At 43.1% G+C, this 23,451-nt stretch overlaps 1 protein-coding gene across 7 annotated transcripts in view; it reads right to left on the bottom strand.

The window, feature by feature from the left end:
• Positions 1-811: 811 nt before the first annotated feature.
• Positions 812-23,451, bottom strand: part of SMARCA2 (SWI/SNF related, matrix associated, actin dependent regulator of chromatin, subfamily a, member 2) — a 179,781-nt gene continuing 157,141 nt past the window's right edge. For 3 of the 7 annotated variants that reach the window (XM_061425428.1, XM_061425430.1, XM_061425429.1), the window contains exons 29-34: positions 21,747-21,800; positions 12,099-12,204; positions 11,485-11,586; positions 8,114-8,246; positions 3,399-3,541; positions 812-1,735 (exon numbers count right to left, since the gene is read on the bottom strand). In XM_061425428.1, coding sequence (XP_061281412.1) covers positions 1,700-1,735; positions 3,399-3,541; positions 8,114-8,246; positions 11,485-11,586; positions 12,099-12,204; positions 21,747-21,800 — 574 coding nt within the window. In that variant the 3' untranslated portion in view covers positions 812-1,699. The remainder of the gene's footprint in view (positions 1,736-3,398; positions 3,542-8,113; positions 8,247-11,484; positions 11,587-12,098; positions 12,205-21,746; positions 21,801-23,451) is intronic. The other 4 variants (XM_061425431.1, XM_061425433.1, XM_061425432.1 and 1 more) reach the window with 2 other exon arrangements.

Genomic DNA, 23,451 nt, shown 5'->3' on the forward strand with positions numbered 1-23,451 from the left:
GAGCAATTTTCTGATGTTTCTAAATTAATATGAATATAGATTTACTAAATACCAAGGTATAAATCTATATTATCATAGATAGGCATACTTCATTTTACTGCGCTTTGCCTTATTGTGCTTTGTAGATACTGTGTTTTTCGCAAATTGAAGGTTTGTGGGGACCCCCGCCTCCAGCAAGTCTGTTAGTACTACTTTCCAGTAGCGTTTGCTCGCTTCATGCTTCTGTGTCACGTGTTAGTGGTTCTGATGCTTTCTCATTATTATACGTGTTGTGGTGATCTGTGATCTGATTATTACTACCATGACTTGCTGAAGCCTCAGATGATGGTTAGAAGGTATGTATGTTATTTTTTAGACATAATGCTATTGCACACTCAATGCTGTTATACACTTAAGACTAGAGTATAGTGCAAACTGAACTTTACATGCAATGGGAAGCCAAAAACTCGTGGGACTCACTCTATTGTGCTGTTCACTGTGTTGATCTAGAACTGGACCTGCAGTATATCTGAGGTGTACCTGTGGATTTTCTGGTAAGTAAATGGAAGTTAAACCACTAGAAAAGGTTGAGCGGGGCTTAGTGTGACTCAGTCCATGGCATCATCAGTCCTGTTATGTAAGTTTAAAGTCACACAAGCAATAAACTCTGCTCCCTTGCAACACACCGGTTCATTCTAGGGGATACTCTTAGTCTTAAAGAATTTTTTCCTACCATCTGCACTGTAGAAAGAGCTTGCCTGGCCCTCTGCAGGAGACGCTTACTCAGGCACCAGGGTTTTAATCTCCCAGAACTCAAAAACCAGAGGCAGTGTTTGTTGAGCTCAGTTATATCTTTATTAGGAAAGCACCAACACCACATTCTTGGAAATTACTGGAATTTTATTTGCCTCAGGCTTATGACTTGCAACCAAAGACATTGTGCAAAGAAAGCAAAGATTAAGTACACTTTAGGGAGAAGGAGACGATACACGTTGGTAACATAGGAGATAAGGTTGACAAAAGAAGCCATCCATTACACTATATAGATTGCAATATTCAATAGCGATTTCAACAAAACTTTTTTTAAAATCAAGAGCGAAAAAATTAAGCAATGTTTACAGTAGACATAAATCTTATACAATTCAAAAAGCATTTTTTTTTTTCAGATCATAGAGCATAAAATGGAAAAATGTCTATGTAGGTGAAGTCTAACTACTGTACATTTATCACCTATTAAAGTTGCTTATATGTACCACAGTGTAAAAAAAAACAATACCAAACAAATAAAAACCTTGAAAATTGCCTGATGAAAAATAAAATAACCAGTGGCTTTTAATGGCTTCTCCTGGTTATCAGTGCTACAAAAAGACAAAAATCTTCTCATTTGAACAGGTGATAAAACCAGGCACAATCAAACTGTTACCAAATTAGACCCACCCATAGAAATATACCATCCACCCACATTTTTTCCATCAAAAGCTTTTTTGTTTTAATCTTTGAGGCCCATTTGGTCACAATATGTTACAAAGGTTTGTGTATGCGTGTGTGTTTTTTTACACCATGATATCATATGTTTGTCTGGCACTATTCTAAAGCTAGTTTATAGATGATAATGATATAGAAACGACCCAGTGCCCATAAGAGAAATGAACTCACTGGGTAGAGACGAGAGAGGGGAAGAAGGAGTTCCATTCTACCAAGAAAAAAATGTCCGTAGTGATCACTCATCATCAGTCCCACTGGCTTCAGATTGTTCCTAAAAGTAAATGTAGGACAGAAAGACAATAAGCCATGGAGAGGCAATGTGGAAAAGAAATGACATTGTGGAAACAGTTAACCCTGCTAGTAAAGAGGCATCAACAGGCTCTGTGCTGAAAAGGGGAGCTCCTACTTGGAAACCCCAAAGCAGTGCCAGCCGTCTGTTGCAGAGCTGTGCTCTCTTGCAGTTGGGTATGAAAAGTTCACGGCCTATGGTTTCTTTATGGCTCTGCTGGATCTTTGTTGCTGTGCGAGGGCTTTCTCTAGCTGCGGCTCTAGAGTGCGGGCCCAGCAGTTGTGGCACGTGGGCTTACCTGGACCATGGCATGTAGAGTCCTCCTGGAGCAGGGACTGAATCTGTGTCTCCTGCATTGGCAGGCAGACTCCCAACCGCTGGACCACCGGGGAAGCTCATGGCTAGTGGTTTCTATTTTGAGCATTATTGTTAGAAAATCCATGGGCTTCCCAGGTGGTGCAGTGGTAAAGAATCCACCTACCACTGCAAGAGATGTGGGTTCAGTCACTGGGTCGGGATGATCTCTTGGAGGAGGGAGTGGCAACCTGCTGCAGTATTCTTGCCTGGAAAATCCCATGGAGAGCAGGCTACAGTCCATGGGGTTGCAAAGAGTCAGACATGACTGAGCATGCACACATTGGCAAGGGAGAATAAAGTACTGTGCCTTTGATTTTAGGATTTTAAATGTATTTGAAAATGCTTGTGTCAAGGGTTCAGGCTGGGTGGGGTGGGATAAGAATGCTAAACTTTTCTCAACAGACCTCAATGGCAAATATGTTGAAGGAAAATCAAACTAGCATACATTCGAACATGGAAAATTAACTTTCCAGAAAGCAAAAGAAGGGGATTGCTGGTAGGGAACTTGGAAGTCCTCTGGAAAGTGAATGAAATGGAGAGCCCTTCAGAAGGCACTGTATTAGAAGCTACCTGGGCTGCCCACAGAGTCAAGGGCAGCACCCCAGACTGAGCTATCCTCTTTGGGTCTGAAATCAGCCTCTGCTGTTTACTTACATGACCTGCAGTAAAACACACATAACATAGATAAGCACTGATTTCTGTAGTAAGGTGAGATTGACATGTATCTTAGGATTATGATAAGCATTAAGTATGGTACCATATGAGATGGTCCTTATGTCAGGACCTGGCTCCATCAATGCACCCTGAATTTTTCAAATTTTAAAAATAACACCTCTAGGTATGTAAAATTCATCTGAGTTCTTTGTATGGCACCTGAAGTAGCAACTCAGATCCAAAACTCTGACATCCTATCACTTTTTCTCAGCCTCTCATGTAATGGTTATTTCCTCCGTATACCACTATATACTAGGTATGCTGGGTGGTATGGCTATAAAATATTAACCGGCCATGCAAAAAACTCTATTTGTAAGTAGGCACTGGGAAGATAAAGGGAAAGAGGGAACTTGATTTAGCAGTTTTTCATTTTTGAAGACAATAAACAAAGCCCCAAATTCTTTGTTATAAATGACGCAGCTCAGTTCACAACCCTCAATAATGAAATCTCACCAAATCTTTACATTTTCAATTCTGAGTAATAAAGCATAGAGGGTGGAAGGCGCATGGGCGTACGAGAGGGAAACAGAAGTGGGGAGGGCTTCCCAACTTCAGCGAAGACAGCCGTACTTACATTTTCATCTTGCTCTTCATCGCTGTCAAAATCGCTCACCACGGGCTTGGCTTTTCCTCGGTTTGGCCTTTTCTTGCCTTTTCCTTTGTCCCGGCCTTTCTCATCCTTTTTATTGAGCTTGATTTTCACCTTAACAGATTTCGCTACAATGAAACCAAACGGACAGCAATGAGGAATCACAGGGGAATCTTTTCACAAGTAGTAAAATGATCCCAGCCTACAGATGACAGACTGCCCAGAATGTCCTTGACTCATGCCTGTTCTCCAGTGGCTGATCCAATTATAGTTAGCACTCTTTCACTTGCAAATGTGTCTTGGTTTGCATGATAAGTTACATAGTCACCCTAAACATGCAACTAGACGGAATGGGGTCCCAGAGGGAAGCTGCGCTGGGTCATTTTCCAGGTCTCTTGATGGCTGAACAGGGATCTTCCTAATAACCAGGATGGTGAAAGCTGCCTTACTGACTGCATGGAGGGGTATGGGCATTTTTTAAAAGAGAACTTTGACATTAAAAAACGTACGTAAGTGTAAAAGGGTTTTTTTAAAAAAACCAATGATTTTACTGTTTAAATAACTCCATTTGACTTAAAAAGTTAACAGCACAGCAAGGTACAAAATGGAAAGTAAAAACAAACAAATGAATTTGAAAGCTTTTTTCTCTCTTCTCTAGTCTCTCTTCCTACTGTTTTCTTTCTGGTGATTATTTCCAGAAAAAGTAGTATACATCCCTATTTGCAAATATATTCATCCCTGTGTGTGTGTATGAATCTCTATAGATGACATAAAATTCCATATAATTCTGTATACAGAGAATATAAAGAATACAAGTATACACACATACAGAAAGATGGCACCCATTTCCACTTTCACAGAACTGTTCTGAGGATAGAAATAAAAACATTTGGAAGAAAGAGGTCAAAGTGTTATACCACAATTACAGGTATACATCCCAAGGTACACAGAAAATCTGTCCTCCAGCATTGTTCTGGGACAGGTGTCCCTAGAACAGCATTTTCAGGATTGGATGATGAGGTGACTGAGAATGAATGTCTCTCATTCAAACTCCTTTTGTTGGAATATCATGTCTGGTGGTGTCTTGAGACCCTAGAAATAGATAATTGTCATGGAGGCAATCAGCTCTGGAGGGAATCTCAGAGATGAGAACTTTTCAGACTCCTATGAAGGGGGAGAGACCCACTGAACATTTCCAGAGATTAAGTCTTCCATGGACATGTAGGCTGACAAAAAGGATGAGACACAGCTGTTCTGAAGGGTAGGGACAACATATGCCCTCCCCCTATCCCAAATAGGGCAGAAGCCGGCAAATCCTAGTGCACAAAACAGTATTTCTAGTCCAGGCTTCTTCCATCTACCATACCCACATGTCTGCCGCTTAATGAGCTATAAGGCAGGGACACGTTGCTTTGGGTAGAGTCATTTAGGACAGGAAGAAGAGACTGGGCATGAGAAGGTCTGCCTATTAATGGAAATGTGTGTAAGATGTGAAGGCCTTTAAATTTAAAAAATAGTAATTTGGAAAGAAAAAGTGTACTACCTTTCCCTATACAGGTGTAGTTCTTCCTGACACAGGAGTACAGGAAATCCATGAAAGTCAGGAAAAGGCAGAAGATGGGCAGCAAAGGCGAGAAAGTACATGCTCAAGAACACAATCTAAATACTTACAGGAGTGGTGGGCACTGGAAAGCCATCAGGGTCGTGAGTCAGTGGATTGTGTTCCTCCACAAAACCCACCTAAAAGGCTGCCACAGGCTACTAGGCTAAGAAACTGGCCCTTTAAGCAGACGGGCCCTTTAAACAGCATTCTAAGGCTCTATGCTACCACCACATAGACCTGTGACAAGTTCTAATTAACCAGGGTGGTAGGCAGAATGATGATGCCTCCCAGAGATGTCCCTGTCCTAATCCTCAGACCCTGTCAATACATTCACTTTGCACTGCAGCAGGGAGCATACCGTAATCCCTTGGGATGGGGAGATTATCCTAGACCAACCAGGTAGGCTCAGTCTAATCACAGGTCCTTCAAAGTGGAAGAAGAGGAGCTCCCGGTTCAAGATGATGACACAAGAAGAGGCTGAACTCGCCTCCTCCCACAGACACACTGAATGTAAGCTACAAATGGGACAACTGCCTCTGAAAAAGATGCAGAAACTGGCCGAGGGACACCTCCACACCGGGCAAATGAGGCAGGTAAGAGGAGCGAAGAGGCTGAGACATAATCTCACAGCAAACCCGACCCCTGGTGCAGTGACCCACAGCTGGTCCAGATCCAGGGATTCCTAAATAAGGGAAAACCCAAAGAGACGCCCACTGACACATACTGTAATTAGAATGTCAAAACTTAAAAAACCTTAACAGCAGCAAAAATAACTTAGGCACAAGGGAACCCCTGAGAAGACTAGCAGTAGATTAAGCAGAACTGGGTAATAACCTATGTGGGGAAAGAATCTGAAAAAGAATGGATGCATGTCTGTGTACAACTGAATCACTTTTCCGTGCAGCTGAAGCTAGCACAGCACTGCAAGTCAACTATACTGCAATATGAAATAAAGTGTTTTAAAAATGGACATTTGTGACAGCATGGATGCACCAAGAGGGCAATATGCTAAATGAAATAAATCAGAGAGCAAAAGATACTGTACAATTTCACTTATATGTGAGATTAAAAACTAAACAGATATGGTGGTCGCAGAGATGGGGTGGGAAATGGGTGAAGGGAATCAAAAGGTATACCTCTCCAGTTATAAATAAGTCATGGGGTTTAAGGTAAGCAGGGTGAGTACAGTGAATATTGTACTGCATATCTGAAATGTGCTAAGAGTACATCTTCAAAGTTCCTGTCACGAAAAAAAAAATTTTTTTTCTAATTATGTGGTGATGGATGTCAAGGAGATTTACTGTGATCATTTCAAAATATACACAAATATGGCATCATTATGCTGTATATTTGAACCTAATATATACGTTATACCTCAACAACAAAAAGACTGTGGATGAAGAGGAGGCAGAAGAGAGGGTCAAAGAGATGCAACATGAGAAGGAGACACGAGATGGATTCTCCCCTGGAACCCCCACAAAGGAACGCAGGCTGCTAACACCTCGATTTTGGCCCAGAGAGACCCCCAGCAAACTTGTGACCTACAGAAGTGAGACAGTAAGTGTAAGTTGTACTGAGGCTTGTTTGCGGTCATTTGTTAGAGTTGCCATAGAAAGTTAATACACTAAGTCTCAGGAGAGGTTAGGGAAAAAGTCAACTGATAGCTGGGATACGAAGGGAGCTATTTGAAAACAGATTAGCAATCTCGCTCTAAAATTCGGAACTGTTTAGCTAGAAAAAATTATGTCGACTTACTCATCAAACACTAGGATATAAAAACTAGGGAGTAACCAGACGAAACCGAAAAAGGTGAAACTAGTACTTAAGGGGCAGAATCACTAAAGAGAATAATCCCGAGAGCAGATGCGGGTGTGGGGAAACACTTAAGTGCTCTGCTGACAAAGATGTCAGCTCCATTCTCTGTGGCAATACGTAGGCATCAGATGTGTTTTTAAAATGTGTGCGGTGATTTATGGGTAAGAATGTTCAGACAGCATTATTCAGAGTGAGATTACTCCCTGTTGGTACATTCATTAATGGGTGTTCGTATATATGGCTGTATAAAAACCTCTTTGCTGTGGGAAAATGTTCCTAATAGAAAAACCATGCTACAAAACAGTGTGTGATTCTTCTATAAATATTTGTGTGTAGAAAAAAACTGGAAGGCAACTGGAGTTAAATGTATATCGGGTGATGGAATTTTACCAATTTTCTTTTCTTAAAAATATTTTCCAAGTTGTCTGTACTAAGCATGTATCTAATAAAAAAATTTTAAAGCATACCTATACTGTTTTATCTAGAAGACTATAATTACTTTGAGAGGAAGTATGGGGTGAAAACATAATTAGGTAAGGAGAAATTTTAGATGTTTTCAAGGCAGCCTTAACCTTTGAAATAATATGGTTACCCATCCAGGCTGGCACTAGATTAAGACTAGGGAGATTCTTGCCTTGGGTGAAAAACTTGAGAGGGCTCCAAGATTCAGTAACCAAGATAAATACCAGTCGATGCGATGTTTTAAAAGCTCAAAATTCATGGCCAAAAAAACCCCATGATGAATAAAATATCACAACTTAGAAGACAGGATCAGTATCTGATCCACGAAGGACAAAATGCACCACAGTCTGAGTGTCAAGGTGGTGATTCTCAAAGTGCAGTGCTGGATGCACCCCCCGAGCACCCAGTGGAGACACGAGCCTCCCAGACCCCACTGCAGGCAACCGAGTCAGAAACTCAGGGGTGGAGCCCAGCAGCCACCCAGATTAGAGACCCACCGTGCTGGGTAACAGCAAGGTGGTATTAGCAGCCGCGCTGGTAGAAAACGTCTATTACACTGATTTCCAAAGGCAACATTCAGTGTGTGCTGTGAGCCTGGCCACATGCTACGCTCTTGCGTGGTTGGAGGTGTATCTAGAAGCTCAGTTTTACACAGGCGGACGCTGAGCTCCAGCAAGGTTAAGTCCACTGCCAGGGTTGCCCAGAAAGGCCACAGAAGACCAAGGCCTAAATCCAGATCTGCCTGACTCTCACATCTGCCCTGTGAGAAACGACACAGGTGGCCAGGGCCCAAGGAAGTGGAGACACCACGTGGACTCACCCTCTGACTCCGACTCTTCTTCATCTTCCTCTTCCTCCTCTTCATTGCTTTCATCCTCACTCTCTTCCTCTTTGGCAATTTTCTGCCGAGCGCTTTTAAACACTGACTGTAAGACGATGGAGTCTTCATAGATCTAAGGGGTCAAAATAGCAACCGTTAAAAACCCCAATCTGAGGGCCTGAAATTCACAAATGCAGCGTGCTCTTTTCTTCCTTGTGCCCACACCTCTGACACCCAACAGGAAAACACCAAACTCAGATCTACAGAGAGATTCTTATTGGAAAAGTCCACATAGCTGAACTAATTTCAGCATCTGTGTGTGTGCACACATGCTTGAGAGGGAAGGGTGGGCTTCTCATTTTTGACAGCAAGACTAGAGGACAGCAAAAATGTCCTCTCATTTTTGACAGCAAGACTAGTGTTTAAAAAAATGTTATTTCTTAAGAGATCAAATTTGTGGTTACCAGAGGCAGGGGTAGGGGAAGATAGAATTGGATGAAGGTAGTCAAAAGACTGGAGAAGCAAATGGCACCCCACTCCAGTACTCTTGCCTGGAGAATCCCATGGACGGAGAAGCCTGGTAGGCTGCAGACCATGGGGTCGCCAAGAGTCGGACACAACTGAGCGACTTCCCTTTCACTTTTCACTTTCCTGCATTGGAGAAGGAAATGGCAACCCACTCCAGTGTTCTTGCCTGGAGAATCCCAGGGACGGGGGAGCCTGGTGGGCTGCCATCTATGGGGTCGCACAGAGGCGGACACAACTGAAGCGACTTAGCAGCAGCAGTCAAAAGATACAAACATCTAGTTATAAGACAAATAGTTACAGGGATGTAAGGTACTATATGGTAAATATAATCAATACTGCTGTACATTTTATATGAATGTTGTTAAGAAAGTAAATCTAAGTTCTCATTACAAAGAAACATATTTTTTTCTATTTCTTTGATTTTATATCTATATGAGATGATGGATATTCACTAAACTTACTGTGGCAATCATTTCATGATTTATGTAAGTAAAATTATACTGTACACTATAAACTTACACAGTACCTTAGGTCACTAAAATCTCAATAAATCTAGAAGGAAAAAATAAATCAAACTGTATTTCTTAAATTGTTCCATCAAGTACTGTGGTATAGCAACTTTTTTTTTAAAGGTGCAATTCTCCTAACAAAAATGGAAAACCATTATTTATTACTGACTTTATCTGTGCCAGCCAACAGTATTGCAATAAATGCTTTATTTCTAGTGTATGCACATATGTGAGGACAGCCCTGTGCGGTTGCTGAGAGAACTCTAAAGTTCAAAAATGGCCCTTTTCCTCAAAAAACAGAAGTACCATATGATCCAGCAAGCCCATTCCAGATATATACCCAAAGGAACTGAAAGCAGAGTCCCGAAGAGATGCATACACACCCCTGTTTACAATAGCACTGTTCACAGTAGCCGAGAGGTAGAAGCAGACCACATTTCATCCATAGAGGTATGGATAAACAAAATGAGGTATCCATATGGTGGAATATCACTCAGCCTTAAAAAGGAAAGAAGTCCTGTTACATGCTATACGACATGGATGAACTTTGAGGACTCGATGCTAGGTGAAATAATAAGCCACTCACAGACAGACAAATACTGTGTGATCCCTTATGAGCTGTCTAGAATAGTCAAATTCATAGAAAGAGAAGGTAGAACAGTGTTTGGTGGAAAGATTACAGAGTTTCACTTTTACAAGGTGAAAAAGTTCTGGAGATCTATTGCACAACAATGAAAATACCCTTCATGCTGCTGAGCTGTACACTTAAAAATGGTAAAGAAACACTGGGATGGGGCCACTGGGGCAGAATTTCGCCAGAGACACTATAGTTTAGCTGGATCTTAAAGGTGAGGATGATCCTATCAGGGGTCAGAAAGAGGGGTTTTTAGGAAAGGGGAGCAAAGGAAAAGATGAGGGGGCAAGAATCACAAAGATGTGTCTGGAGTGGAGCCATCATCAATTTCCTGGTTATGACATGGGATGGCTGTTATGCAAGATGTTCCTATCAAGCAACTCTGTATTTATATTCTTTCCTGCAACTGCATGTGTATCTGGGGAAGTGGGTGTTTACGGGACCTGTCTTATTGGACTATGAACTGTTTAGGTTGAGGAACAGCAAGGAGTGAGGATATAACCTCAGAAAGCAGACTATGATGATTAAATTCATTCTACATTTTAATAGTACGTGGGGAAGCTCAAAGCTTGGTGGGCAGTGGACAGAATAAGAAGGTGCTTAGAGAAAGATAAACCAACATCCAGGTGGGTCTGGGAGGGAAGCCAGTCGAGAGGCCATTTATCACCCCAGGTCAGGGGTGAGGCCGTGTGGCAAACGGGGGGTGGTGGGTCAGGGTGAATATCACGATGCAGCCACAGTCCTGTGAAGAAGCTCCAGTCTACCCACAAACCGTAAGCAGGCATTCACGAAACCCTTCCGTACTGAGCCTCGGACTTAACCGTGTCCTAGTTTTCACCTTCAATTTCTTTGACGAAGGCTTGCTTTCAAGACCTGTTGTTTTGGTCAAAATAACACTAATATTAAGTCCCATTAACTGGAAAGGTATATAGTCTGTTCAAGGCACATTCTGAGGAGGCCCACATTCTCCAATTTAGTGACTAGGACTGACATGAAGATTAAAAAGCCTGATCAGGAAAGAGGCCTAAGGAATTTGATGGTGGTTTAACACTGCATTGGTTGGCAGACACGCTGGCCTGCCTTCATGTTCTTTCTGCTTCCTGAGTATGAGAGCATAGATGGGAAAAGGAGAGTTCCTACAAAAGGTGAGTGGAATTGAGGTGTAATTAAAGCGAGAGTGTCCTCCACCTACTTATTTTAATAGAATTACTTAGACTCTTATACCCACTAACTGCAGAGAAAGAAAGTAAAGAGAATTGCAGCTGACCTGATAAAAAAGCATTTTGGTAACAATTAGAGGTGATGGTTGTTTTTGCTATATAATTTTTGTTTTAAAAGAAAATAACAGTTTCAGCTCCCGAGGCAAAGTTACAATCAGAAAACCCAAGGTAAATATAACCAAATACACCATTTCTATAAAAGCAAAGATTGTACCTCTAGCTTTTAGGCATTATATTACGTTATGAACTTAAATTCCTCCTCTGGTTAAAAGCCAGGCCTTGAAAGGGAAGCACAAGTAGGAACTAGCATGGATACGGTACCAAGGAGCTGGCAGTAATGTAAAAATGCCAAAGCCTCGACTGACTTACACAGGTAAGTAACACGGAAAGATCGGCTTTGATTTTTCCTTTTCTTCTGCCAGGATAGAAAATATTTTGCTGAAAACAACACAGGCATGTTTAAGGTTAAACATGTCTCACCTGGGATCCCTCCAAGTTGAATGTCTGAGCATTGTGACAGAGGAGCATGACGTCTTTCTCCAGGTCACCCAGGCTCCGGTACTTATGATTACGAATTCTTTCCTGATGGAAATTTTGGGTAAAACAGAGTCGGGGGTGGAGGGGGGGCGGGGGGGGCGGTGGTGGCGCAGGGGTGGGGGAGGGTGGAGGTAGAAATACAACAATCAATACTTGGTTAACGAAGCCTGATCTCCCCTTTGTCTTCCCAGTAGACAGTCCTGCCAGAAAGGTGGGGCTACACAACCCCAGGGGGCGCCATCCACAGAGACCACCCTGCTTCCAAGGGGCAGTGAGGAGCATGTGACAGGAGCCTGTAAGAGCTCTGGGGTCATGGGAGCAATCTGAGACTTCTTAAACAAAATGCAGCGTAATCACTATGAACCCTCAATACGATGATTAAATAACGTACATCTAAAGGCACAGGAACATCCTGACCTTTTTAGTGCTGAGCCCTGGTGGGTGTCAGGGGCAGTAAGATAGGTCACCACTGTCAGGTCCTAATAATTACAATTTTTTCAACCTATTAACATTTCTATTTTATTTAAGAAATAAAAGTTTGTAAACAAAAGATGTACCTTTATTTTTTTGAAATCCACCGGTTTCCTAATTAATTCATAATATTCTGGTAATTCTTTTCTTGAAGGTAACTGAATGAAGACTTCACTGAGCTGTCGCCCTGAACTGTAGGGTGGGGGAAACACACAGAACCATAACAGATCACGCACTGCTGAGACAAACTTGTGTTCTCTTTCAGAAAATGTCAAGAAAGCAAAGGGCATCCCATGCATAGAAACATGGGGCTCTTTAGAGCAAAGAAAATCCTACGACTAACGCTATGAGAGATTAGTCCCTGGTGCTAACTTCAAAATCACACGAAAATACCAGTAGGTCTCCACTTCTGTCATATACGTATGGGAAGTCCACAGAGTGAATCTCTTGAGTTTGATACAAATATTTAAAATATCCCATTCCACCAAAAATTCCATTTCTAAATGAGTAATAATTGAATTGGTTATAAAAAAAATAAATACATGGACTTTCTTTCCATACCCCTTTGTTTTCACATTCACTGTATATTCAGAAAATAGTATGTGAGAACATACTCTGGAAATTCACATGAAAAGCTTTTGTATGAACTAGGGCTGTCTTATCTTTGCAGTCTTATTCCTTTGAGAGCATTTTTACACACTGTGAACCACACGTACCTTTATTATTATTTGCCGGAGGAACCCCTTCATCTTGCCTAACTCCATTTTGTGTGTATGAAGTAATTTGTGCAGAAAAGAACAAACATATTTAGCAAGTGTGGCTGCCTCATGCGCCTGGGATCAGTGCTGTACCCTCCCCCCGACCCCCTCAATTCATGGTAGCTTTATTTGAAAGCACATTTAATAGCAACAAATCTGCACATTTTGTAATTTTGAGAAACAGACTATAATACAATATAAGCATTTAACATTACTTAATGTTAGAAGCAGACACAATCAAAGGAACAAGATATAATTGAGGCTCAGGATCCTATTTTCTGACTGAGCCTATCTAGATCAATAACAGCTTGGGAGATATGGTATAGTCATTTTTCACAAAAATCTCACTTCCCTTACTATGCCATCTCCACTTCTTTTGTGAAGCCAGAAATACATGTAAAAAATAAAAATAAATCACTGCCATGTAAATTTTGGAAGGTAATCCTAGGAGTGAGTGATAATGCTAGAAGCAGCAGCAGAGAATGAGTGACAATATGCTGTTTTAATCTATAGTCCCAGTCGTATAATTAAAAAATAATCATAATGACAGTTATCATAAAAAAGGCATGCGCAGTAACTCAAATGGTTGCCTAGCAACCAGTGGGGAAAATGCTGAAGTGCAAAGGGGCCTGCATAAATTAACCGAAAATCCTGTCAAAGGGATGGGTGAGTTTTTCTGTGATACTGGGTCAGTATTTAGTTTTATTTTTTAATGCATATACAGGCCTCATGAATACTAAAACCAGGGGCTAACCCACGAGGTATAAGAAGACTGGACTTTGATAGGAAGCTGGATTTTAAAGATTACTGTGGCAAGAACCAAGGTGTTCTCTTGCCCTCAGCCACCCCTACCTCCCATTTGAGGTTGAGAAATGTGACGGTACCACCATGTATTATACCATATAGAATATGAAAAAAGCCATTTCATTTGCTGTCACCTTTGACACAGGGCCACAATCTCTGGTCTGTTTTTCTTTCTCCCATTCTGAGACTTAAATACACAAACATTTCACCAGTCTGTTAATGAATATCTGAAAGGCAATACAGGAACTTATAGATATTCATTTTTCTGTTTACAATTGGCATTCTTTATACCCTAGCAACAGTCAGACCTCTCTGTAATTTTGGATTTAACACCTGACCCTCAGTGACATCTTCAGTGTCATTTTCTACATTGCCAACAGATGGTGTTATTTTTCTATTGACGGATTACAAGTATATCTTTGCTGTGTACACCTGTGATGGACATCCTCTCAATTTCATCTGTGCTACTAGAGAAGTAGGAAAGAAGCAGTTTGCACTGAGGGTGTGGTAAAGCTCTTTTCATCAGGGACAGAATGGCTCAAACAATCTCGATCTGATGTCCTGGTCCCAAGACATATTCTAGAACCTATGAAGGAGACAAGTCCAGAGTTATCTATGCTCAATAAAAGAGACAGCTGAATGTCCTGAAACTCAGGACCAATACCTGTAAAATGACATAAATTTACTTGGTTTCAAAAACAAAGGCTCATGTGGCTTAATATTCCTATCTCACTTTGTTTATCCTCCCCCCACCCCCAACACCTCCGAAGAACCAAGGACCAGAGCTGAAGGAAGACCTGGACACCATCTAAGGAAACCTTCTTGTGGTTTCACTAGAACCATCTCCATTCAAACCCCTCAGTCTGGCTTTCAGAGCCCTCCTCAGCTCCTTCTCTGCAAACCCCGTGTCTGTCCTGCTAATGTGACTCTTCTGGTCAGAACAGCCTCTCTATGCATACTCCCAAGTACGTCAGCCGATCCCCTCTTTATCACAAATTCCAAGTCTCCCACCTCTCACTCCATGGCTAGAACATTCTCTATCCTTTCCTCCCTTCAAATATTCCATGATCCATCCAGGATCAAGAAACTGTTCTCCTCAATTAAACAACTCTTGGTACCTTGCTGCTCAGAACTTAATTCTATGTATGTTGGGTTTTCTCTCTCCTCCACAGAGCATGGGAACACTTTACGTGCAGTCAGAACCCTTCCCCCATCTCTTATCAGAGGGGATAATTCTCATTTCAACCCCAGGCAGGAAATGTCAGGTGGTCCTGAAGGACATTCAGCTTTTATATAACCTATAGAATGCACGAGGTAGCTGGACCACTTGCTAATGTTGTTATGATAACTTATTTTCCCCTAAATTAAAGGTTTTTTTAAAAAGGTAAAAAAAAAAAAAAGAAGGCAGCCTGACAGAGTTTTAAATTCTTGGCATTTCTTTCTCAAACTTAAGCTGAACAAATGCTTTTTCAATATACCTTCTCAAATACTTTTTTTCTTCACTGCCAGGAAGTTTTTTTCCCCTAAAGTACAGAACAATGGACTAATTGTACAATGATTTGCAGAAGGTGTTCCATTTCTTATCCTACCCCCAAGGCATTTTCCATTATGTCATTTTATACATTTAAGGCTTGAGCAGAAATTATAATTTCCAAGTGTGCTGTTTGCCATGGCAAAAGTGATACCCGTCCCCCTCCTCCAAAATGGTCTGATTTCCCACGTATTTCATACAACAGTCTATCACAGAATAAGAAATGTGATCCTATAAGATGTAGGGAGTGGAGAAGTAGAATAACCTAAAATACAAACATAAAGGAACCCACTGCATTTAACAGAGTTCGCAGGTGCTGGTGGGCAAACACATTTCCTCTCCAGAGGTCAAAGAGACACCTGGCTATGCTGTCATGGTACATGAGATAGAAAAGCCCTACATGCCACTATGCTAATGGCGGTTTGCAAGTCCTGCATGTAGAGTTTACATGCTTACACACACACACGCACACACGAGATTTGCTTTGCTGTGCTTCATCTGGGAGCCAGTTTTTCTCCCATTACCTCCACAAACAGAATGGCAAGAATTTCACATCTCTTCTACTGTGACTTTAAAATGATGATTACAGACATTATAAATGTCACATAAATATCAGGTCTACCTCTGATTACAGTTTAGGTAAAGCTGGAAGAGTGCATAAGGCTGTAATACTAGCTTAGAAACCTACTCCTTTAAAATGCTGGCTGCTGCTGCTGCTAAGTCGCTTCAGTCGTGTCCGACTCTATGCGACCCCAGAGACGGCAGCCCACCAGGCTCCCCTGTCCCTGGGATTCTCCAAGCAAGAACACTGGAGTGGGTTGCCATTTCCCTCTCCAATGCATGAAAGTGAAAAGTGAAAGTGAAGTCGCTCAGTCGTGTCCAACTCTTCGCGATTCCATGGACTGCAGCCTACCAGGCTCCTCCGTCCATGGGATTTTCCAGGCAAGAGTACTGGAGTGGGGTGCCATCGCCTTCTCCGAAAATGCTGGCTAGTATGTGTTTAATGATATTGGTTAAGGGTCCTTTTAAAAACATTTTTTTGGCTGCTTCATGATTTGTGTTTTTACCTGCCAAAGCTGATCTACTGACAAGAATGCCTAATGGATACTTCTGGAAAAGTAATCTCAACTAAAGCTGAAATAGGTTTTGTTTATATTTTTTTATATTTAATGAATGAATATAAAAATGTATGGTTTTCTTGCCTCCATAAGAAAATTTCATCCTGATTTAGAACACCCACTTGTAGTTGGAAAGGTTTCACAGAAAATTATTAGAGTCCTAAAGGAGTCAAACATAGGAAATCATTTGAGAAGAAAACCATAAAAACTGGGTCAGCATAGGAGGGCAGTAGGTGAAAGCATGTGTCTTTTTATAGGGTCAGATTCCTATAGGGTTTAGTAAATACCATTTAAAAATACACTTAGATCTGAGTAGCACTTTGCTTATCCGGGAAGCCCCCAGAAACCTGAGCCAGTCATACAGCAGGGGTCAGAGCACTTGCACTCTGCATTCTCTGCTGAGGCCTCTCATCTGAATCTTACTGAGTACTGACGGACAATACCGATAACTCCCAACAAGCCTGAGAATCTGACTTCCCGGCTTCTTGAAGCATATAGGAGGTAATACCAAAACAGAATGGGATGTGGGCTGACTAGCTTTTGGTAGTGGAATGGATAGCTGTGAAAATTACCCCAAGGGTTGTTTAAGGACTAGATATACAATGTGCCTATCAACCAAAATAAGGTTACCCCAGGTTTATGCAAGGTACATGCCCCAAAGTTAGGAGACTTAAAGGGCTCGCTCAGCTCAATAAGAAAAGCACCAAGGCTCTAACAAGTCTTCAATGCAATCATACTCTGATGTATGGTTTTGTGATTGGTAATCTACTCTAGGCAGAAATATGGATAAAGATATATACATATGTATATCATATGTACATGTAAAGATGTTCATCACAGGATTATTTAAAATAAGGCAGCCAATATGCTAAACAATTAGGGGAAAAAACAAGTGAGGGAATGCTAGAATCTAAAATTATGTAGTTTTAAATTATGTGCCTTAAAAGACAGGAAAAATGCTCAGTATGACATTCAATGGAAAAAAACCAACAGGATAGCAAATTGTAAATGCAATACACATTTCAACTACGTTTTTTAAAAGGCATGAACTAAGGACCAGAAGGAGAAATGTCAGAGCATAAATAAACATTAATAATAATGTGCTCTTGTTCAACAAAATGAAGATTTACAATCTAATATGATTTGGAACCATACTGTCATCCATAAATAAAGTAGACCTCAAACACTTTCCTGGGTTGCCTTCTTTGAAAGCATGCTATAAGTCAAAAATCTAATTTGATTTTTCCCAGAGAAACGTCGTCTGAGGAGCATATGACCAAGTATTGTTTATGTCACCGTAAACAGCACAGTTCGTCACCTGGCACCTTTTAACTCTTCCATATAAAGCCAAATAAACAGAATAATAGAACAATAATTCCATAAATTTTTTATTTTAAAAAAGTAGATTTTAACAGAATCTACTGTATAAAGTTCCTATCTATTCCTTCAGAATTTCCTCATTGAACTTACAACGAAGTAAGTTCTCACTGAACTTACAGCAAAGCAAAGGTGATGACCAGGACATGAGGTTTGGAGTATTATTTATTTATTGTGTATTTGGACAAGCATTTTGAGGAGACGACTGAGAAGATTTATCATCCGTCACTTGGCTTTTTAGAAATACTGACTTGGACCATCTAGTTTCCTCTTCTCTTTCTTTCCCACAACGCTTCATCACAGCAGGTGGAGGCACGGAATTCTAACTGTCCACCTGTCTCAAGGAGACGCTGCTTCCTTGGTCAGCTTTTGTCACCTCATCTTGGAGACTCAGAAGTGACTCGAAGGAAGCCTTACTTTCCAAAGGTAAGAACTCACCTTCCCTTCCACTGAATATTCTGTCCTTTGATCTCTCCCCAGGTCTCTAACTTCGTAATGTTAAAAAAAAAAAAATGCTTCAAAGCTTTTGGCTGAATTGTGATCAAGCTCAAAAAGCACAAAGCTTTTGCAGGCAAACAAAATCCAATGGCTCTCTCCCTGAGCTGCAGATCCCAAATGCCACTCTGTTAAAGTGGTGTGCCCGTGTGTTGCAGCGAGCACCCCAAGCGTGCTTTTTCCTCTAATGGCCGTTTTAGGAAATTCTTAAGGAAGACACGTGAGGTGTGATTCTAAAGAAACGAGGCAGATATTTTTCCTATGGGTGTATAAGAACATTTATGCCTAACAACTGTCCTCTTTCAGAATGATCCATTTTAAAATCAAAAGACAGAGAGTGGTTTTGAAGACAGCTTATCAGCCCTGTAAGAAAGTCAGTTTTCTTGTTTCTAGCTGGGGCTTTTTCCCCTGCCTCAGAGAGAGGTTGCTTGTGCTGGTTGTCCTGAAGCTTTGAGAGGCAGAGACCCTGGGCTCCTGGGCTAGGCTGAAGCTTGGAGCCCCGGGGAGGCCTTCTGTGCCTCAGAAAGCGGATGGGCCAAGTTTATTTGTGGGCTGCCCACCTGCTGTACATGGTTAAAATTGGCTGAGCATCATTAATAAGTGTCAAGTCACCAGGAAGCAAAGAGCGGCATATCCCAGTACACATCTGAGAGTATCAGTACTGTTTAAGGAGGGCAAAATTAAGTCCTGGTATCCACATTTCCCTGAGCTGACTCTCTCAGGACTAAATGCAACTTCTGAGCCCTCATTTCCCAATAAGTGTGCCCTATGGAAGACGAGCTTAATGGATCATTAACAGTGTTCCCTGGACAGGGGGCGGGAAATGCTGAGTTAAAGGAAGTTCAACTGGCTACTTTGTAGCAAAACACCTCCGGGGCTTTAACCACACTGGGAATTCTCCAAGAAGCCTCAGGACTAGAACCTCTAGTGAGGACCATACTCTTGAGAAAAAGCACTGCCGGGGAACATCACCTGAGGCTCTGATTTCCTCACTCGCGCTGCTAGTACACGAGTGCACAGTCGCTCAGTTGTGTCCAATTCTTTGTGACCCCATGGACCCATGGACTGTAGCCTGCCAGGCTCCTCTGCCTATGGGATTCTCCAGGCAAGAATACTGGCGTGGGTTGCCATGCCCTCTTCCAGGGGAAAATACAAGACAGACTGCCAGCCCTGTCTGTGAGCCCACAGTACCCAAACTGAGTAAGGGAAGAAAGCTTCTTCACCTAGAACTAAAATTCTCTGAGCATCTCCACTTGGTTATGCTTGTATTTCATGGCAATTTCTCTGTAATCTAATTAAATGAAAAGGGTCCTGCTTGAGCCTGAGGTCTGGTCACAGCTTCCCTCCCTCATTTAAAGAAATACTGAATGTCTGGTGCCAATGTTGCTAAAAATAAATATTGTCTAAAAGAGCTTCTTGGCTGGTCCTTAAGGGCTAGTCAATACTAACAACATAATCACAACATTAAGGGCTGTTAATAGCCATGGAGAGAGTTTAGATTTCCTAGGATGGCATATGTGGGGCTGGGTACCACAGGCCACCTTTTTCAGCCCTATTTCTGTAAATATACATTTCACCAGATCCACTTACCACTCAGGACAGAGAACCAGGAGTTTAAAGTTCTCCTCCACCTCACATCTGGGCTGCCCCAAAGTCCTGTGATCACACCTCTGAATACTCGTTCTCTCGCTCCCACACCCGCCGCCCTGTCCAGTGCTATGTCCCTCTTCTCTTGCACCCACTCACACTGAGAGGTGTATGGTCTCTAGAAGGGGTCCCGCTTTTCTCTACCTCCTCCCTGGCTGCCTACACATACATGGGCCTCCTCACCTCGCTCCCCCCACCTTGCTTCCCCCACCACACCCCTAGCTACTTTGGGGGGATTTACACTCCCCCCACAAGCCACCGACTGACTTGGCTTCCGCCGTGCCTACCCTCTCACCTGGCATGTACACTTGATTCAGACGATAGATCGGTGTTACTCCCTTATATAAGTCTTTCCAACTATGCTTTAAGGCATTTCATTTTACTCATCCCTCCCCCGCCCCATTCTCAATACTTACACAGAGACTGACATGTAGAAAATGCTCAGTGCTTTTGAACACATGGAGGGATTTTTTTTAAGAATTTTTAAAAATTAATCATAATGCAAGCTCTGAACAACATGTCTTAAACTAAGGCTTCTGGGGAGAAGCAGCATACGTGACAGTAAGGGGCCAGACAGGCTTGGAAGAGTCCCGAGGAAGCAAACGTCACCCCCTTCTATGCCTCTGGAAGCTGCAGTTTAAATGTATTTTCAAAAGATTTATCTGGGTCCTAACTATATACAGTCATGTCGTCTCCTCAGAAAGCCTAGGCATGACCCTAGGGGCCCTTAATACCCTTTAAAGTTATTAATCCACTTTTCATGGTCACATGACTATACTGATGGAAGCCGGGCAGTGGGGTGAAGGAGCTTCTGCCTGTTCCTGTGCACTGCACCAGGCATGGAGCCTGCATTATGCCTTTTAGACCCTAAAGCTTCCTTTCTACATCCTGATGGTGGAAACATTTGCCGTGTTGGTTCATATCAAGCCCCCAGAAGTCAAGGGTTTCTTGTTTCACTTCTGAAATTTGAACCCAGAACGAGTTCTTTCTCATAGTGGCAAAACCAGAACACCATTCTTGACACCTCTTAGTACCCAGTATGGTTTGTGTGTCTGGCTTCCAGGATTGATCACTGTTAACTAAGAAACATCAAAAAAATGACAATCTCGTCCAACAGCTTCATCTCCATACAGATATAGGGGGTATGAATCACCCTGATATTTAACCTCCCTATACAAACGGAGTGCCACAGCCGGTGACGGTATCTGTTCTGCAATGCTGCTTGGATTCTTCTTCCTTCTAGCCCCAAACTGGGGGGAAAAATGCCATAAGGGACATTTCTGAGGCAACTGACAAAGTGGAACATGATGGCAAAATACTGTATCGATGTATATATATTTTTAAGTACAGGCTGACCAAAAGGGGGAAAGAAGTTATTTCACTATACTAATAGCAACTCCTCACCCTTTGTCATGGCTGCACACCCCTCTCTCCCAACCGACATCATGTCATTCTCACAAAGTCTCCAAGAGAAAAGCATTTCCTCCACCCGACAGAAGCAGAGCACACGAAGGTTAAACAGGCTGCCTGAGGCTGCTTAGACCATAGGCGACGGGTAAGCCTGAAGTCGCGCCCTGAACCCAAGCTAGTGACAGACTGTCCGCACAGGTGACCGCACGGGGTCGGACAGCGCGGGGAGCACGCGCGCACAGCACCCGGCACTTTCCATTAAGCTTCGAACCGAGACAGCGCAGAGCTAAGAGGCCCGCGGGATGGAAGGCGGAAGCCGCGCTTAAAGAGGAGGGGAAGCCACAGAAACCCATGTCCGGTGGGAGGGTCCCGCTGGTGGCGCGGCTCCTGATGCCTTTGTAAGAAGCGCATTTACAGGATGGACACGCCCAAATGAAAACACAGCACGAACAGAAGCCGCAACATCTGTGCCTCCATCGCCCACTACAAGCAGGGATGATCAGGAGGCCACTGGAGGGATCTGCTTCGAAGGCCGGGTGGTGGGCCAAGGGATACCTGTATATAGAGACACAGGAATACAAGACAGATCCTGACCTGTTTCCTTCTATTTCCAACTGAGAATTACTGGGCACCTTCTCCACGTTACACCTGTGGTAGAGTAAAAAGAACACTTGAGTCAGAAGACCTGGGTCCTTATCCCAGCCCGGCTGCTTCCTCCTAGGCTGGTGACCTCTGGCGGTTCATGTCACACTTCACGCCTCAGTATAATCACCTACCTACCTTGCCCACCTCAGGGGTTCGCTGGCAAGATGACTGGGGACTTTTCCTGCCTCTTCCAAACAAGTCAATGCCTGCTACTCTGGTCCCATCTCCCTCTACACATTCCCATCAGTTGTGCTAGAAGCAGTGGGAGACAGGTAGCGTCTGCTTGGTGGGTGTGGGGGTGGTCTTAGGAAGGCAGCTTTAGCCTACCCGAGTCTAGCTCCTCATTTGTAAAATGGGGTGAGTACTTACCTCAGACAGCTGTTGTGCCCATGAGACAGGATGCTGTACTTTGCTACAGCGGTCAGCACCCAGAGGGGCCCTGAACCCTAACTCGGTTTCTGAGCACCATCTCGGTAGTCGGATCACAGAGTTAATCTCCAGCTCATCTTCAACTGGAAATGACAACCACCACACAAGAGAGGGCGCTGGCCTCTAGGGAAAGCCTCTTCAGTTGAGGATTTTGAAACTGCCCTTCTGGTGTCCCTTTGTGTGGTGGCAGAGAAGTAGGCTTCCCTGGTAGCTCAGATGGTAAAGAATCTGCCTGCAATGCAGGAGACCCAGGTTCGATCCCTGGGTCAGGAAGATTCTCTGGAGAAAGGGAATGGCTACCCACTCCAGTATTCTTGCCTGGAGAATTCCCTGGACAGAGGAGCCTGGTGGGCGACAGTCCATGGGATTGCAGAGTCAGACATGACTGAGTGACTAACACTTTAACTTTTTTCAGAGAAGTAGCTGAGAGGTGTGACACAGCTGGGAAAACCGCCCCCATCCCCTCTAGGTCTTTCTCCAGGCATAGACGGTGCCTTTGGCATACAGAGCCCATGTACAGCCACGTACACGTCCGTCCTCAGGGACACTGCCCACTCTGCCCCAGGAGAGCGGGAGGCAAGGCAGAGATAAACCCGAGAGAGAGGAGCCAAAGTACAAGACCATGCTGGAAAAGCAGAGTCAGTCAGCTGGAATGTGTGACATACAAGGGAAAGCTGCATGGTGGAAAATGAAGTCAAGAAGGTCCTAGGGCCAGATCACGGAAGACTGTCTTTCCCACGGTAGGAAGTTTGGTCACCATCGGTGAGGCGATGAGGAGCTACTGCGAGTTCTTAATCTGACAAGAGGGATTCCATGTCTCTGAGAGAAGGCAGGCCATCCACACACGGCCAGTGATGAGGGTGAGGGCCTGATGCAGACAGAGGGTGAAGACACAGAAGCAGTGAAGGGCCTGGGAGAAATGCTGAGGAAACTCTGTATGTAAGGGGATGTTGGGAATAAGGCACAGCATTGGGAGTGCTCTTTTCATGACACATTTGGGATCTTGGGTTGGTGATGGTCTTAACCAAGGGGATACAGAAGCTGAAACAGACTGTGTGGTGTCAGAATATGTAAGAGTGAAGAACATCCTGGGAATGACATATAGCACGGTAGACACATCACAAGACATGCTGCAGATACCCTGGAGAAGGGTGGGCATGGTTCCTGGACCTGGGACTGACCGAGATGACAGCTCATTAGGGAAGGGAAGCTCTGAACAGAGGAG

Source organism: Bos javanicus, chromosome 8, assembly GCF_032452875.1.
Source record: "Bos javanicus breed banteng chromosome 8, ARS-OSU_banteng_1.0, whole genome shotgun sequence".
Lineage (NCBI taxonomy): Eukaryota > Metazoa > Chordata > Mammalia > Artiodactyla > Bovidae > Bos > Bos javanicus.